General features: G+C 49.7%; 4 protein-coding genes across 4 annotated transcripts; 3 read left to right on the plus strand and 1 right to left on the minus strand.

Moving 5' to 3' along the window:
- Positions 1-297: 297 nt before the first annotated feature.
- Positions 298-2,284, plus strand: STEHIDRAFT_160777 (S-adenosyl-L-methionine-dependent methyltransferase; the record flags this gene model as incomplete). Its single annotated transcript, XM_007308316.1, has 11 exons — positions 298-491; positions 550-592; positions 651-725; positions 803-857; positions 909-1,032; positions 1,092-1,151; positions 1,206-1,435; positions 1,489-1,637; positions 1,699-1,753; positions 1,806-2,098; positions 2,156-2,284. 11 exons carry the CDS (start codon positions 298-300, stop codon positions 2,282-2,284), a joined length of 1,407 nt encoding a protein of 468 aa, XP_007308378.1.
- A 1,647-nt stretch (positions 2,285-3,931) lies between these two features.
- On the plus strand, positions 3,932-10,400 carry STEHIDRAFT_160778 (uncharacterized protein; the record flags this gene model as incomplete). Its single annotated transcript, XM_007308317.1, has 21 exons — positions 3,932-4,305; positions 4,364-4,974; positions 5,028-5,198; positions 5,254-5,302; positions 5,355-5,643; positions 5,695-5,718; positions 5,777-5,843; positions 5,902-6,050; positions 6,104-6,122; positions 6,181-6,398; positions 7,959-8,031; positions 8,082-8,153; positions 8,216-8,395; positions 8,465-8,571; positions 8,630-8,834; positions 8,892-9,080; positions 9,139-9,536; positions 9,594-9,678; positions 9,732-9,899; positions 9,980-10,161; positions 10,227-10,400. 21 exons carry the CDS (start codon positions 3,932-3,934, stop codon positions 10,398-10,400), a joined length of 3,804 nt encoding a protein of 1,267 aa, XP_007308379.1.
- A 657-nt stretch (positions 10,401-11,057) lies between these two features.
- STEHIDRAFT_133901 (NAD-P-binding protein) lies at positions 11,058-12,144 on the plus strand (the record flags this gene model as incomplete). The annotated part of the gene is made up of 4 exons (XM_007308318.1): positions 11,058-11,186; positions 11,263-11,594; positions 11,673-11,847; positions 11,911-12,144. 4 exons carry the CDS (start codon positions 11,058-11,060, stop codon positions 12,142-12,144), a joined length of 870 nt encoding a protein of 289 aa, XP_007308380.1.
- A 486-nt stretch (positions 12,145-12,630) lies between these two features.
- STEHIDRAFT_65055 (cytochrome P450) lies at positions 12,631-17,627 on the minus strand (the record flags this gene model as incomplete). The annotated part of the gene is made up of 6 exons (XM_007308287.1): positions 12,631-13,351; positions 13,417-13,520; positions 13,575-13,665; positions 13,730-14,041; positions 14,117-14,294; positions 17,414-17,627. 6 exons carry the CDS (start codon positions 17,625-17,627, stop codon positions 12,631-12,633), a joined length of 1,620 nt encoding a protein of 539 aa, XP_007308349.1.
- Between the last annotated feature and the right edge of the window lie 22 nt (positions 17,628-17,649).

The raw sequence follows: 17,649 nt of genomic DNA on the forward strand, positions 1-17,649 counted from the left end.
TTACGCCTTCTCGAAGGATCTTTCCGTCCAAGTCCTTTCACCCCTCCTGGGTTCAAGCTCAAGGACGCTCACTATTGGGCTCCCACAAGGCTGAGGAACAGTAGACTGCTACTTTGATGCAGGTCCACACAAGTCAGAAAATATCGGTTTAGTCTCAGGCTGACTCATGTGCACCACTGGGAAGTGATCGAGGGACGAGCGACTGACTTATAGGCCAGCATGAACGATTTTTGGTTTTGAGTCTGCTCCCGTGTTCAAAATATCTCTGGCTGGGCAACAACCCTATTCAAGTGTAACATGGCCAACGAGCTTGCTGCGCTCTCCTCTTTGGTATCTAAAGGCACTGAGACCATCATCCAAACGTACTCAGATCGTGGTCGAACATTCCCCACGCTCGACGACCCGAAGGGCCCCTCTGCCATCGAGGATGATCGCCAACTCGCGGAAACCATCAATATCGTTCTTGCGGCTGCTGCTCAACTCATCGAGATGTAATGTATCTTCTACACAGTGACTACATTCACCACTCATAGTTCTTTTCGTCTCTAGGCTGCGCAAACCGTCGGATGTTATCATGGACACGGTTTACGCAGTACGCTGCTTCATCTATCTGTTTATGGATGCTTGCTGAGTTTGTTGATATATCAAAGATGCATGTCACTCCTGCCCTCAGGATCGCTGTAGAGACCGGAATTGCGGAGCTTCTTAGAGAATCTGAACCAGAGGTGGGCCATCTGTGATCTCACCGGATACCACGATGTGAACACAGGGCTCATCTGAAGTGGTCAAATGCGCTCTATAGGGCCTTCACATTGACGACTTCGGTAAATTTATAGATGTCGACAAAGACAAGCTAGGTACATGCGCTGCTTGCTGTTACCCAACGAAGATGCTGACACATCTCACAGGTCGCTGTCTACGGTTTTTGTGTGCACGCCATATCTTCAAGGAAGTCAGGCCCAATGTTTTTGCCAACAACAGAATATCGGCTATGCTTGACACCGGCAAGCCTCATGAAGCGATCAGGTCTCGGTGCGTTACGGACTGTGTGCGAATCTCCTTCGACTGACGAGCTATGCCCTATGTTGCAGTCCGCTTGATAAATTCGAGAATATCGCTGATGGAACTATGGCAGCCTTCGTGTCTCATGCGTAAGCCTATCACACCCTTCTTTTCCTTGGTTTCTTCATTGAGTCCATTGTCAGTGCATGCGATCCTCTGTCTCGGGGCTCTGTCGAATTAGTGTCATATCTACTTGACCCCGCCTCGTCCTACTCCACTGATCCGAAGATAACCCCCTTCTCTCGTGGCGTAGGCGAACCGAGTGATTGGTTTGACTACATCGAACGTCCCGGCAATGAAAGACTTCTCAAGAACTTCGGTGCCGCCATGAACGTTAGCACCTTCTTGTTCCCGAAGGACGTCGTCACAACTGGTGAGCTTCCACCTGTATCACTCCAAAATGCCACGACTGACTATGTCCGCCAGCGTTCGACTGGGGTTCACTGGAGAAAAACGAGGTCGTCGTGGATGTTGGCGGCGGTATCGGTAGTTGCACATTGCCGTTGGCGCGTGCTTTTCCTCACCTTAAGTATGTGGTACAGGACCGTGCACCCGTCGTCGAGCAGGGTCTCAAGGTATGCTTCCCGTTCGTATGTTTTCTATAATGTAGGTAACCAAAACACCCTCCTCGCACAGTTCTGGGAATCCGAGCATCCGTTGGCCTTGAAAGAGGGACTGGTCCGGCTTGAGGGTGAGCAGTTTTCATAACGAAGTCAAATTTGTCGTCTAATTAATTGCTATAGCTCATGACTTTTTCCAACCTCAACCAATCCACGAGCCACGTGTCTTCCTGTTGCGGTTTGTGCTGCATGATTGGCCAGATGTGCCCTCTCGACGCATTTTGCAGCATCTTCGCCAAGCCGCTGGCCCTTCGACGAGGGTGATCTTGCTCGAATGGATTGTTCCGTATACGTGCACTGTACCCGACAATGACAGTATCAAGAATGTTCCCGGGAGCGAGTCCCCACCCGTCCCATACCCCCTTCTTCCTTCGCTGGGGCCTGCATCCTCTCACATATATTTCGCCGACATGAGGGTAATGTTTTCCTATCTATGATGCATGACTTGTGCGATGACACATAATACTCCATAGATGATGAACTCCTGCAATGCTCAGGAGAGGACAATTGGTCAGTGGATTAAGGTTGCTGAAGGGACGGGTTGGAAGTTAGAGAGTGTGAAGCGTGGCCCGCTTTGTGCTTTGATCTATCGCCCGGAATAGGCACGTTTGGAGAGTGCATTGTTATGACCTTACGTCTGTTACATACGTATCGCACATTCAACATGTGTCGCAGTTGGTTCTCAATATCTAGTACTGTAGTACTGCATATTTTGACAAGTTGCAGCCTTTGCTAAGCCTTCATTATTGTTTCAAGTTTTATTTGGCAAAGTTAACCGCTTGTATTCTTGGTCTCGTGTGTGTCTGGCAGGATCTCACGAAGAAAATTGTTTTCTCTACTCGCTTTGATCCACTTCGAACTTGCTCACAGCGAAGTCGGAACTGACGGTGTTATGCAGATGTAGTTCAAGTTCTACACAACCCCCTCTCGTGGATAGTTGACCACTGCCGCCACGCTCGGCGCCCCCGGCTCTCGCCGGCGCTATGCAAATGCAGCACGTGCATTTATCATGGGCGCTTTGCACATAGTTGGTCAATCGCCCGCGAGCTCTGGCCGTTTGTGTACTGCGTCCTTTGCCCAGTACAACCTCGACCTCTCCTCATCCCCTCACTCACACTCATTGCAAACCGTCTTGTGACCAACCGTGTTTTCTCACGTCAGCATGCTCGCATCTCAATCTTGGATATACCGAAGTCAACGGACATACTTCGCTTCCCATGACACTGATCTCAGGGCAACCACTGTCTGTGTTATGGGACTGATTGGGAGAATATGAGAAGAGGGATGTTGGCCCGTGGCTATCCATCACGCAAGCGCGGTACGGGCGCACGTTTAGGTGAGTGGACTCGTCCGCACCTCGGAAGGGTACGTATAGGTTACTGCTAGCAGGACTTGAGGTTCACTGGCAGCTCGGTTCGCACCGGAGCTACTTTGCACAGCTGCGACCGATATTGTACTCTATTTGTGTTCTGCAGGGCCGACGTGGAGTTGACAGCTCAGCAGAAATTCTTACGGAAAGCTAGCATGATGGACTCAGCTCTTGTCTCAGTCGCTTCGGTATCCTCCCGAGATAATGGAAATGTCTTGGATTTATTTTCAATCAAAAAACGCTGTGATACATCGTCTAGATATCCTTGGTCTTGGGTTTATAATCGGAGAATGTACTCCAGAGCCGTTTGAAGGCAGAGTACGGACAGCAGGTTGGAACGAAACGATAGGACGGACTCAGGCACTGTGATCAATATATGTGGCGGCGTCCTGTGTATGCGGCATGCTTCACGGCATAATGAGCATCCCGCTCGATAAGACACCGCTTGCACATGAGGAAGGTCTCAGACAGATGTACTGGAAAGTCGGCAGCAGTTGGTACAGCGGCTTACAAAACCCCTCTGAATTTTCACGCGTGCCAAACAACGCCACTGACTCTGCGCTTTCGAGATGGTGTCCTCTTTTGGCCAGAAAACTACCCATCAAGGGGGTGCAATGCCTTTTTTTCGTGCTGCGAAGGCTGTAGCAAGCTGCTCTGTATGGGGTCAGGAGTATGCTTCCCCATCCATGGTCTTATTTGGCGCACTTTGATCAATCTTACGGGGCGCCTGTCGTTCTGAAACAGCCCATTTTAAACGGGTTTATCCGGACCTATAGTTGCCATTGATGCACACGATTGTTCCTCTTCCCACGAGCCGCCATTTGATTCGCCAGGACATATATCACAGACATAGTCGAAAAGACGCCTTTACAGCGTAGCCATGCATTTTCGCAAACAACTGCTTCTGCCCACTGTGGTGCTCATTGCACCCTCCTCATTCTCCGCTCTCGCTCAGTTGGACTCGGTTGATCCAGCCTCATTTTCGTCCACGTCTTTCGATGTCATTATCGTGGGAGGAGGGACTGCAGGTTTAGTTCTAGCCAACAGGCTCTCTGCGACGTCTCTGCGCGTTGGAGTAGTGGATGCAGGCCACTACAACACTACCGGAGATCCTCTTATCGATGTCCCGTACTCTCCTGGCTACCTGATCAATGATCCATCCGCTTCGGCCATTGGGAATCCGGCGTACGACTGGGCGTTCTCCAGCATCCCCCAGGATGGGCTGCTAAATGGCACAGTAATCCCATACCCGCGGTGAGTTGTTGTGAAGACCTATGTATCTAAAATGCCGTGATCTGAGCATTTAAATCAGCGGGAAAGTATTGGGCGGCTCATCAGCGATTAATAATCTGGCGTGGCAGAGGGGCGCCCGCGAGGAATACGACTCGTGGAGCACAACTTTCGAGAACGGGCCACGGTGGAGCTTTGATGCGCTGGAGACCTTCTTCAAGCGCAGTGAAAACTGGACCTTCCCGGCCACGGGAAGTGATGCACTCGCTCCTAACACTACGGCAAGCCAACTGTCGGCACTCGCAGCAGCTCACGGAGAGGGTGGCCCCATCGACGTCCGCTACGATAACTTTGTCACCGAGATTGATCGTGCATTCGCCCAAGCAAGTGTCAATATGGGCTTTCCCCTGAATCCAAACCCCGACGGTGGTAACAGTTCGTTCATCCCGCTCGCTGGCATTCCTAACTCTGTCGATATCAGCTCTGGAAAGCGCAGCTACGCTGCACCGGGGTACTATAGCGCTGACATTCGCGTGAGGCCGAACCTTTCTGTGCTCATGCACGCCACAGTCAGCAGGATTATATGGGATGATGTGGTGAATAACGATTCTGCGAGAGCAACGGGGGTCGAGTTCGTTGCTGGAGGCCAAACATATGTTGCGAATGCAACACAGGAGGTCATTGTATGCGCAGGTACGTGAAACGCCTCAGATATGCTTCTCAATAATTGCTGACGATTTCCCCAGGTACTCTTAAGTCGCCGCAGGTGCTAGAACTATCCGGAGTGGGCAACGCCACACTGCTGGAATCACTTGGCATTCCAGTAGTTCTAAACCTTCCTCAAGTCGGGGAAAACCTGATGGATCACATTCTTACTTCCACGGACTATACGATTAAAGATGGAGTGTTTAGCCTTGGTGAGTTTCTGCGCTGACATCTTCCAATGCGTATATGCTAACATGGCAGATGTAGATTGGTTAAGAACGAACCAAACGTACCTGCAGGAGCAGCAAGCGCTTTAGTGTGTGATCTCCTTATTTCAACTCTGGCTGCTTCTAAATAAGTATTCACAGCAACAGTACTGGGCAAGGAGCGTTCACCTATGCAACCAGAGTCACTGGATCCTGGCCCGTCAAAGATATCGTCTCTGAGGACCAGTATGCACGGATGCGCGCTTCGCTGGATGCGGAATTGGCAGCGCTAGATCTCACGCCATTGCAGCTTGCTCAGTATGCGAAGCTGAAGGACATGTTGGATAGTGGCGAGGTCGGCTGGGTGACTCCCATTGCTCTTCCCAGGGGCGGAGCGGCAAGTATCCCTATAGACGACGAGAACTACATCACTGTCGCCGTATTCCAAATGGTACGTCCAACATTTTCAGGACGTATACATGAAAGCTAAAATTTGCAACAGCACGAATTTTCTCGTGGTTCTGTTGTAGGTCCAGCGATCTCATTCCGCTTCCCGATCGCTTGGACTCAGTCATTTCATCCAGCATATCAGCACTTCGAATTCTAGCGTTCCTCCCCAAATCGATCCAAAATTCCTGTCTTTTACATGGGGTACGCTGACGATTCTCTCTCTCTTATATCATTAATTGATTTCTCAATCATTCTCAAGACCTGGACGTTCAAGTAGCAGCAGCCCAGTTCATCAGACGATGGGTCAACACGGAACCCGCCGCTAGCTACATCGCGGACGCAGTGACTCCCCCGGCAAATGTTGATACTGACGACAAGTGGCGGAGCTTTGTTCTCAGCACTCTCGGGGTACGTTCTCATGTGTATATATTTTCAAGCTCGATTATTAATTCTAAACATAGTCTATCGCTCATCCCATCGGTACTCACTTCGCTTTTTGGTGCTAATTTCTTGCCGAGACTAAGACATCCACAAACAGGTACTATGCCTATGGCCCCAAAAGCAATGGGTGGTCTGTACTATACACGTATTCTGTCTCTACGTATCGGCTCTGCTAAGGACGTTTTGCATACAGGCGTTGTTGGTTCCGACCTCAAGATATACGGTCTGGCGAACGTCCGTGTCGTCGACGCGAGCGTCATACCGTTGACTATCGGGGCACCTTTGCAGCCAACTGTATACGCGGTTGCGGAGAATGTGCGTAAATTTCACGCCATCATACTGCCGTGCTCGACTGAGTATAAGCCTGTCAGGCTGCCTCTATAATCATGAAGGATTTAGGGGCAACATCAGTCCATTGAAATTAGCTATTACGAGCAGTGCGGTTAAGGTCTAAAATGCATTATCATCTTGAGAACAGGTCATTGTGTAAAGCCACCAGACTTGTGCGTTTTTGGCTCTGAATAAGTTGAATAACCTACTGGGAAGAGCCCTTGGATGCGCGTGGGCGGGTAAAGGCTGCAGTTGTCTCGGGCTCTTGATAATCTCTAACCAAGTCTAGTACCACGCTAAGACCTGGCCATGACTAGCTCACTTGCTGTGCTGCTATGCCATCACTGTTCGACCATACGCATGAGAACCGGACAGAATGAACCATGACTGAGGGCACGTAAAAGTAGAGCGAAGATGCAAAGCCGAGAGCACCACAGTGCCAGTGACGCCGAGGAGTCCCGAACAGGATGCGAGAGGCAGGTAAGTACTACATAGGTATATCACACCGTACCGGCGTCGGTCCCACTAAGGGAACTGCCGGATCTCTGCCTGCGGCCTGCTTACGCCTCCGTTTACAATCCTTTACACCCTGAATTTGTTTCGGTCATCCTTGTTTCGAATGTACTTACCATACATACGTGACTCGAATTGGTTTCTTGTGCTGCTCTTACTTTATCCGTCCGGCCCGGCAAGGTCCTGTACCTGAGCTATGTTTGTAGCGTAGTCGGCCTATCAAACTTGTTTCCTTGTTTCCTTGCTTCTTCCCGAGCGCCACACAATCTCGCCACACCCCTACTTCTCCCCATTCAATCCCCACCAGCCCAACATGCTAAGACATCTCATAGCGTCTTGCATCATTCTAGCCTATCGTTATCAAGATTGGTGGCTTTGTGGTGCCAGGATCCCGCGTCGTCCACGGGTTCCTTCGCTGCTATCATGCCATTCTTGTCATACCGTCGTGCTGGAAAGCTTATGGAAGACACTCGCTCAACTATTTGTGCGTATCCCCTTATATTGTCCAAGGCAACCTGGAACTGAGCTGAGGTTGCATTCGGAGGTTGATATCCACCGAGCACCGCCTGCGTTGTATCCTAGCGTTAGAACCTCTTCCCCGTGCACCGGCGGACCTGCATCGTAATTTAGACAAGCTCAAAGCAGCGATCACTGCTCTCAATACGCCGATCAAGGCTCCAAGCTCGCTCAATGCCTAGTAAGTGACATATTCGCACTCTATGGACCCACCTACGGCCGTCCGTGTCATGCCATACCGAGACGAGACCGCTTGCCAATTCACTTGGACCATTCTCATGGTCACTTGTGGTTCATCTGATCTGGAAGACTTTGTAACCCCATCCACGGATTAGCGATCCGTTAAGAGGATTTTGAGACAGGTCCATTACTCGCTTGGGCTATATTGTGACTCTACTGCTTTCAGACCAGGACTGCTTTCTCTAACATCTCTTCTCATACTCTGTCATGTATCACAAAGTTTTCTATCCAATTCTTCGTGTTGCATTTTCGTTGCTGATTCTCAATGGGCTGCAGAGTCTAGCCGCTATCTTATACGATCCATCGCAGCTACCCAAGGAGAAAGTATATGATTACATTATTGTCGGCGGTCAGTATTGTCTCCCCCTCTGAGATTACCTCCCTAACCATGGAACATAGCCGGGAATGCTGGAGGAGTTGTTGCCAGTCGCTTGGCCGAAGATTCATCGATCAATGTTTTAGTGGTTGAAGGTGCGTGCTCAAGTAACTACTTCGCAGTCTGGTATGCATCAGAAACACCGCCGATATGATAGCTGGAGGCGACGATGTCACGGAAAATCCTATCTCGCAGAGAATCCCCGTTCCTCTAATGGGAATCTCTCTTCGTAACTCCGTCATCGACTGGAACTTCACTACCACGAGGCAGAGGGGACTCCATAACAAGAGTATGCACTATGTTCGTGGGAAGGTACTCGGGGGCTCGACGACCCTCAGTAAGTTATCACCAGTATACGTATTACCGGATCGATTCCAGAGCTAAGGAATTCTTCTCTGGAAAAAAGATCTCATGACTTATACCCGTGGTTCCGCCGACGACTATGATCGACTGGCAGCAGTAACTGGCGACAGTGGCTGGAGCTGGAGCAAGTTGGAACCATATATGCGTAAAGTACGTCTGATCAAATGTATATCCTCACGGGTGGTACAATCTCTGAGACTTTCTACAGCTTGAGGCTCTCACCGTTCCCACAGACGGGCACGATACTACTGGTCAAATCCTCCCGTCTGCGCATGGTTTGAGCGGCCCATTGTCGATTTCCCTCCCAAATCATCCGCTAAGTGTTGACGATCTTATAAGGAAAGCCACGCAGGAACTGTCTGATCGGTTTCCTTTTAACACCGATATGAATAATGGAAATCCCATCGGGGTTGGTATGTGAAGCTTTTTCAGCTGTTTTTTCCAGCTGTCTCGACTGAATGTTACGCTAGGCTTCAACCAAGCGACAATCAGGAATGGGACCAGAGAAAGCGTCACTACTTCATATATTCGACCTGCTCTCGCTCGCGGCAATAACCTCGACATCTTACTCAACTCCCAAGTTCTCCGGATTGTACCATCGGCGCACATCGCCAATATTCCTTCGTTTCGTACAGTGCAGTTTGCTAGGGAGCGCAATGGTAAGCTCTAGATTGTGTGAATCTCTACCCAAAAGTCCAGTATCTCACAATTTTTCAGCTTCGACGTATAGCCTGACCGCTCGACTAGAGGTTATCGTCAGTTGCGGTGCAATATCTACCCCGCACCTATTGCAACTCTCGGGTATCGGCGACGCTACGCAACTCAAAGCTGCGAACATTCGTCCCATCGTTCCTCTCCAACATGTTGGTAAAAATCTGCAAGACCATCCTTTGTTTACACAGCCATATCTTGTGAACGAAGGCAATGATTTAGACCAGTTTATCCACAACGATACATTCCAAATACAAGCGCTAGACGAATGGCATCGGACAAGAAAGGGAATTATGGGTCTTTCGTTCTCCAGCATGACAGGTTGGCTACGCTCCTCTGCACTCAACTCTTCTTTGGACCAGAGCGCTGGATCGAGGAGCCCTCATTTTGCGATGATCTTCACCGTGAGTCAACCGCTGCGCTCCTTGCCTGGTGTAGAATTAGATCTCACCTTTGTTTAGCCGACATTCGTCACGGCCGAACTCAAGCATAGCAGCAATCAAGGCTTCCTCACAATCTCGAATATTGTAGCATCACCTGCATCGCGTAAGTGACCCATCTGTGTAAACAATGAATAAAAAGGCTAATGCTAAACAAAGGTGGTTCTGTCTCTATCGTCTCTTCCGATCCGTGGTTGCAGCCCGCTATCGACTTGAACTTACTCGACTCCGACTTTGACATACAATGCATGAAAGAGGCCGTGCGAGCCTCCCAGGAGTTTCTCGAGGCTCCTTCCCTCTCCAGCTTTGTTCATAGACCTTTTGGTGGTGCGCCCGCACATTTCACTCAACTCACCAGTTGGCGCAACCAAACATGATACTGACTGTCATCCTTGCTGTGGCTCAAGGGCTGGCCGACGTCTCTTCTGAGAGCGAGTTAGAAGATTATATCCGCGCAAACACAGGCACAATACATCATGCTGTCGGCACAGCGAGAATGTCCGGTTGGGGATCGGGCAACGGTGTGCTCAATCCTGACCTAACTGTGGTAGGGACGCACGGCTTGCGCGTCGTTGATGCATGTATTTTTGTATGTACATCCCTAAACTGCGAGTTCGAATACCTACTCTCATTGAGACATTCTCCCTTCGACAGCCTTTTCAGATAGCAGCTCACCCCATGGGTCCCGTTTATATCGTGGCTGAGCGAGGTGCAGATATCATCAAAGCGGCGAGACTTGCCGTCCAGGAGACGATCCCTGCGGAGAACGCTGGTGATGGCGTTGAAGAGGGTAAACTGCATCCATCTCGGTCTAATGAAGAATTATAGAACCGTGTATGAATGCATGCGATTCATAACGATAATCCTGCTTCCGGCTTAGCTTGCGTCCAAAGTCAACGTTACGTTCCGATCCCGAGTACCCTCACGATGGCATTTTCTCCATCCCACTAGAATTCTCCGCGTCTAGACACAACCGTACGGCATGTTGATAAGGTCGTGAGTAGTTGAGATTTTCTCTCAGCCTATAACTCGTTTGTGTGTGTGGTCTGCAAACCATCTGAATTCTTTAAAGGGCTGATATCTTGCCCGAGCCTTGTGAACCAAAGTGTAGGGTTTCGCCTTGAGTTCCGATCACATCTCCAATGGATCAAGGACCAGTCCACCTGGTTACATGATTATAGCATGGGTTGAGATATCATGGTCCTTGGCTGCTTTTGGCGGTAAATGGCGAGGCGTAGCCTTATGTTGCTTTTATAGATACCGTGGTTTGAAGTGCGACCTCTTGCACGAGCATTAACAAATGGAGAAATCAAGACCCACTTCACTCCCCGGGATGGCTGAACAATCATCTACGCCGCGGAATGATATCGGATGTCAACATACTTCCAGGGAACATACGATGACAGAGTGTGCCAAATGGCTGCTTAACTGCCAGAAAACCGGGGACCCTCACCCAAGCTCTTCGTTCGCCCCACTATTATCGCCATGACCACTTACAGAAGATTCGCAGTTGCGGGGGCTGGGAATGTTGGAAAAGCCATTGTTAATGAGCTTATGAATCAGAAGCTTGCTGGCCAAGTCGACGACATAGTCATTTTGACCCGTGAGACGAAGGTGAGACATCATCGACATTTCGTTCTAAATTTTTATGAATTATGCATGCCATTGCTAACCGGAGATGTTTCTGTAGGGGTCCGACAAGAACAGTACGGCGACAACGGCTACAGAAGCAGCTCCAAGAGTTGTGGTCGTTGATTATGCCTCAGTTCCTTCCCTCCAGTCTGCGTTAGCCAATGTAGACGTCGTCGTCTCCACGCTTGGATACGCCGCAATATTTACCGAACAGATTAATCTGGCTTCTGCCTGCGAGCCTGCTGGTGTCACGTTATTTGTCCCGTCACAATATGGTCTCCCTGGACGCACTGGGATCCCCACTGATTCGGAGTTCAGAGCAGTCCTCGGGAGCGTCGGTACCACCGTATTCTATACCGGCGTGATCTCGGACATGCTCTTCAACGAGTCGTGAGTGTCTGGGTTCTGTTCTCCAGCCTTCAGTTCGTTTTTGCATGAAGTTTAATGCACCTGCTCAACCTGTTGAAGGCCTTATGCAGGCTTGATGTTGCGCACGGGGAGCGTCATTATTCCCGGAGATGGGAGAGCACTCATCTCGTTCACATCTCGTGGCGATGTCGCACGATTTGTAGCGCACGTCCTGACTACTCTTCCTCCGTCGAAGTTGATCAACAGGGAGTTCCGCGTGGAAGGTGAACGTACTGTACGCAATACTTGTCCTCACCTTCTTAACGTTGGCTTATCATTTTTTCGTTACTTCGTACAGTCGCTGCAAAGTATCGTCAACGGATATCAAGAACGCATGGGAAACTCGCTCGCAGTCAACTATCTTCCCGTATATGCTCTTAGAGAGGCGGTCGAAAAGAACGTAGGGGACGTTTTAAGCCACATTCGCCTGGCTTGGGCCTTAGGTAAAGGTGTAGTAGGCGAAAGGGACGAGTTGGATAACTACGAATATTCGGATTGGAATCCTGCAACTGCTCTGGATGTTATCGTATGATAGACACACGCTTACTCGACGTCGAGGAGGCAGGTGTATGTACAGCTACTTACTGCCGCATTCGCTGAATATGACGATGCAAAGGATTCAATGCCAGAATTCTTTTCACAGATGACCTGAGTATAGAGTCTCACGGAGAAAAATAGCTTCAACATACTAGTAATACTTGATTCCTGCCAAGTACTCTGGTGCGACCGAACTCAACAGTACGAGAAACCTTCAGACTAAGTAACAGTGTCATTGACCACCTTCGCTCATCCAAAACAAAACTTGGACATGTAGTATGATTGAACAACCAAAGATTCGGGCATCGCCAATGTCCCAGAACACCACTTAGCGAGAACTATAAATCAGTTTGCTCAGCATGCCACCGCCACAGTCCTCGTCACAAAGCCAGCAAGTGGTTTAATCAGATCTGAGCCAAAATACGGTAAGCATGGTTAAAGAGCGACAGGTGAAAAATATGGGCCATCGTGTCTTACCACTTCAGTAGCCTACATCCTCGATAGCCTGGTCAAGAATCGCTGTGGCATCGGAGAATCTGGGCTGGAAAGTGCATCTGAACGGTTTGGGACGACTGGTATACCGTACTTTAGTCCTATGAACGTCGAGGAAGAAATACGAGAAGACATACATGATCAAGCCCTCTTCGTCTACATCCTCACGGCTGGGCACGGTGACCTTGCCCTCATCATCGGCCGCGGGTCCGATAGTCGACGACCACAATACCACGGCAATGAAGATGAATAGAGTATTCTCGGCCGCATGTCTTCCCATACAAACTCTTCTCCCGAACCCGAAAGACCAATGAGTGTCGCTTTTTTTTTCGTTAGCCTCCGTACCATGCTCCAAAAACCTGGCCGGATTGAAGTGCGCTGCATCAGCACCATAAACCTCCGGATTGTGGTTCATCTCCCAGACGTTCGGTAGTAACATGGTTCCTTTTGGGATGAAGTACCCGTCGTACCAGTCATCCTGCATGCATCTGTGAGGGGCGCCCATCGGAAAGGCAGAGCTCCATCGCAACGATTCAGTCACCATGCAGCGGATGTAGGGCAAGGCTCCGAAGTCGCTAAATGAGGGTAGACGGGAGCGGCCGACAACGGTGTCGAGTTCCTCCTGGGCACGCTGCTGAGTGTGTGGATAGGAGATCATCGCGAGAATCCACCATGCCAGAATGGAAGACGTCGTATCAGACCCTGCGGCGCTTTGTACGAAAGTGAGACAGAAATAAGCAGTGTACTACGAATGGAAGAATAAAACGGGACGCACAACATCGTTCCAGCTAGCCAAGCTTTCTCCCTCCCAGAGAGATTGCTAGAGGTGGGTCCTTCGAGAAGACTGAGAGCGTAGCTTGGACGCGACATCCCATTTGCCTGAACTATCGTGTGAGTAGATGCCCAATAAAAAAGAGAACGGACAGCCGCCACCTCACGAATGACGATCTCGTTTAGCAGATTCTGGAACACGGAGGAGTCATATTCGTGCCAGTCTTGAGCAGTCCGCTTCCACCCCGCGAGTCTGTCCATGTTATATGTCAGCAGAAGGGAAGCACTATGAGTTCATGTCTCCAGAGTGGACTCACGAGCGGGGAATCTTCTGCATCCAAGGAAAGAATTGCACAAGGTGAGCGCCCGGAGAGGCCGCACTTGTCACTCTCGCTGCTTGATCGTTGATTTGCCTCACGGCGGGATCTGTTTCAGATGCAATGCGGTTGCCATAAATTATGGACATTGTTACAGATGCCACCGAGCGACGGCAATGAGCATCCCATCGCAACGGGTCTAGCAGTATATCATGGGCAAGATACATTGCTTCGATGGTTTGCTTGGAGTGGTAGTTCGCCACAAAGCTTTTGCTGAGGCCCTCCATGCCCGCACGGCGTAACTTTCTCCATCTGAAGTGCGCCAACTGCTTGAGCCACGCCCGGAACACAAGGAAGAGAGGTGAAAGAGAGAAAATAACAACGTACACGTCATTGTAACGACTGAGGCCCAACGCAAGGCCACCTGAAAGTAACTCGCTGGCCACATAGCTAGGAGGTCTGTCCGAATATATGCTGGCCCGACGATCAAGGAGATCCGCCGCTATCTTTGCCGAATTGATAACAACGATAGGCTGCCCAACAATGTTTAGATATATTATATCACCTGGAAAACAATATATCCATGTAGCGTTTGGTGCATCGAGAGTAGACCATGGGCGTACCAAATTCTCTTCGGAGGTCACTAAACTTCTTCCACTGGCGAGCACCCAGGTCTCCAATGTTGCCTAGTAAAGGGACTCCTTTTGGGCCAGGAGGTACTTGACGCCACGGGCTGCGACTGTAGCGAACATAACAATAGGCAGCTAGACTGACCAGGAGAAACACCCCGGCTTGAAAAGACGAAGACGACGAAGAAATCATGATGTTACACCGCAATTTTGCTATAGCAGCGGTAGTTACTTCGACTGTATCACGCTGAGTACGTGTACTTGTATAGTGAACTCGCAGGCCATTCCTGCTGGAGGAAGTCGACGGTTCTGTCCGAGAGATATTATTGTCGTGAGAATGAGAATCCCGACACGCACTCATCGCATAATCGATCAAAAGCAATGCGTACCTTTTCGAATGGAGCACAGAGTGGATCTTGACCGGTTGACCCTTCACGAGATGGAAGTATACTGAACTCAGAAAAACGGGTATTGCATCAGAAAGACGTGACGTGAAACCTTATTTGAATCGACATCAATTTGTGTCTCCAAGCGAAGGCCGCCGCGCCTCGAAGTGATAGTGAGGTGGATATTTTACACAAGGATCAGCTGCAATGCGCGCCACTAAACTCAAGCGTCAGGAGCTACCCAGCCGGAGGAAGGACGGCGGCATAAGGTACTCCAAAAAGGCAGGTATGGTAAGAATATCAAACTTAATCGCCAGCTTGAAGACCTTCGGGACATTGAAGACCAATGGACCACCTCATGGCGTGAGTGTGAACTTTGGTACGACTAGTAGGTAAAAAGATGAGTGCGAACCACTTACAGAAGTCCTGGAATTTAGACCCGAAAGCTGAACATTGTTCCTCGGCTCACCCGGTGAAACCATAAGTTTAATTGTCCGGACCGATGGAGATAGCATCTTGTGTTCTAGAAAGTGGACCTTCGAGCACGAGTGCCTCCGAGTATACTATTTGCGAGCTAAGATCGCTATTGGGCTTACCTAGACGGTTTGACAAAAAGTGCGATCTGATGGACCTGCGCAAAGGGACATCATTTGTGCATAATCGCACAAGAGACAGCACCTCTATTCCTCTCTACGGAATAAAGAGGCCATATGGTAGCACGTAGATAGCGGCTCTTGAAGCGGCTATGCAGCTCACGCCTAGTTGGTTGTTGATTGCGACTCCTCTATGAATTCGAAGTACTAAACAGCAAATCCGAAACTGTTTTTAGGGACTAAAAAGGCACTGAACGTTTTTTCGCTGAAGTAGAAGGAGGTACCCCCTAGATTCATTCACACAGATTCAACTCATAGTAGAAGCACAAGCACCTACATGAAGACTGCAATGTTAATGATTGTATCATTTACATGATCAATTAACTAAGAGCCCTTCCAGAGCGTGAGTCAGTAAGACTGGTGCTTGCGCGAAACGAGGCTGAATGTGACAGTTGAACGAGGCGGGACGCCTACGAAGACAACATTAGACGAGATGAGAAATCTATAACAATGAAACATTACTCACACAACGATACCATCTTCAACGCAAGCATCGACTCCTAAAGGTAGGGCATCTATGTTGCCTCCCGTCCCCTCACTGATGTCCATCGCCCATAGAACCATAGCCATGTTGATGAACAGCGAGTTGTTGGCGACGTGTCTCCCAACACAGATCCTTCTACCAAAACCGTAGGAGACGTGTCCTTCATCCTTGGCGTAGACGGAAGTAGCCTTCAAATTACCCTGTTCGTCGAGGTGCCGCGATGGATCGAATTTTGCAGCATCGTTTCCGTAGACGTTCGGATCGCGGTTCATTTGCCATACATTCGGTATGATAATCGTCCCGGACGGAATAAAGAAGCCGCCATACCAATCGTCTTCGGTGGTAGAATGGGCGAGCCCGACTGGATCAACAGGACGCCATCGAAGCACTTCCTTGAGAATGGCGCGTATAAAAGGTAGGTGGTCGAAATCGTCAAAGGTCGGAGGTCGAGAGCGACCAACGACGGTGTCGAGCTCTGTCTGTGCTCGACGTTGGACATCCCGGAAAGCGGTCATGGCGAGCAAGAACCAGGACATAACAGCAGAGGTGGTCTCCGCTCCGGCGGCGCTAGTCACAAATTGTTAAGTTGAGAGTGGAGTTGGGGAGATACGAGGCGAGCTCACGTACTACATAGTTCCAGCAGTCCAAGCTTTCTCAGACTCAGACAAGCCGCTTTGCGCTTCTCCCTCAAAAAGGCGCACGCAAAAGTTTAATCGTGTGTCTCCTTTGGCCTTCAGTAATGCTTAGTTTCTATGCAGTATCGAAGAAGAAGCAAGGATAGTATTCACCATACGAGTACGAACTGAGCCAAGAAGGTCTTCGAACATCTTCGAGTCATGCTCGTACCATTGTTCAGAGACTCTCTTCCACTTTGAAATGCTGGGCAGGATGCGTTGATTATTCTGCATTGAATGAAGTAAATTGTTCTGACTTACCTGCTGGGAAAATGGCGCAACCATGGCATAAATTCGACCAGGTGAGCTCCAGGAAGATTGGCCCTGGTCAAACGGCTGACGTGGTCGTTAACACTGGTTACTGAAGAATCGTTGTCGGTAGTCACTGGAGATGTCCCGTACACAACTGCCATGAGCGACGAAGCTGCGTTGCGGCGAAAATGTGCATTCCACGACTGTGGTCGAGAGATCAAAGCAGAGGAGAGCAGCATCGCTTCCAAATGCTGGACCGGGCGATATCCTTTAGATATAGTCCGGTTAAAACCTTCGTGGGTAGCCTTCCGAATTCTTTTCCATCTGAGAAATGGGATTTCAGAGGCTTGGGGGTACTTTTAAGGTCATGGGAACGTACAATTTTGTATAGGAAAGAAAGACGAGAACCTTTCCTCCTGTGAGAACCTCTGCGACTATCAATCGAGGTCTTCCAGATGTCTTAGAGGAATGGCGATCCAGCAGGTCTGCCGCTACTTTCTGAGAATTAATCACGACGATGGGTTGACCAGCCGCATCAAGGTAGATGAGATCCCCTGAAAAACAGGTTGGTGTATATCGTGGGATGCATATAAAGCTTATGCGTACCAAAGGTAGTTCTCATGTCGGAGAATGAGAGCCATTGCTTGCTGCCGAGTTGAAAGAGGTTGCCTAGGAAAGGAAGACCCTTGGGGCCCGGTGGAAGTTTACGCCATGGACTACGTCGGTACTGACGAGCAAGAGAGCCAAGAAGTACAACAACTGCAGTAGTGCCAAGTAAAGAGAGGAGCGAGTTGTCGCCTAGAACGCGTTTCAGGGACATGATGTTCTCTGATAGGAGCCAG

This window comes from Stereum hirsutum (assembly GCF_000264905.1).
Source record: "Stereum hirsutum FP-91666 SS1 unplaced genomic scaffold STEHIscaffold_15, whole genome shotgun sequence".
Taxonomy (NCBI): Eukaryota; Fungi; Basidiomycota; class Agaricomycetes; order Russulales; family Stereaceae; genus Stereum; species Stereum hirsutum.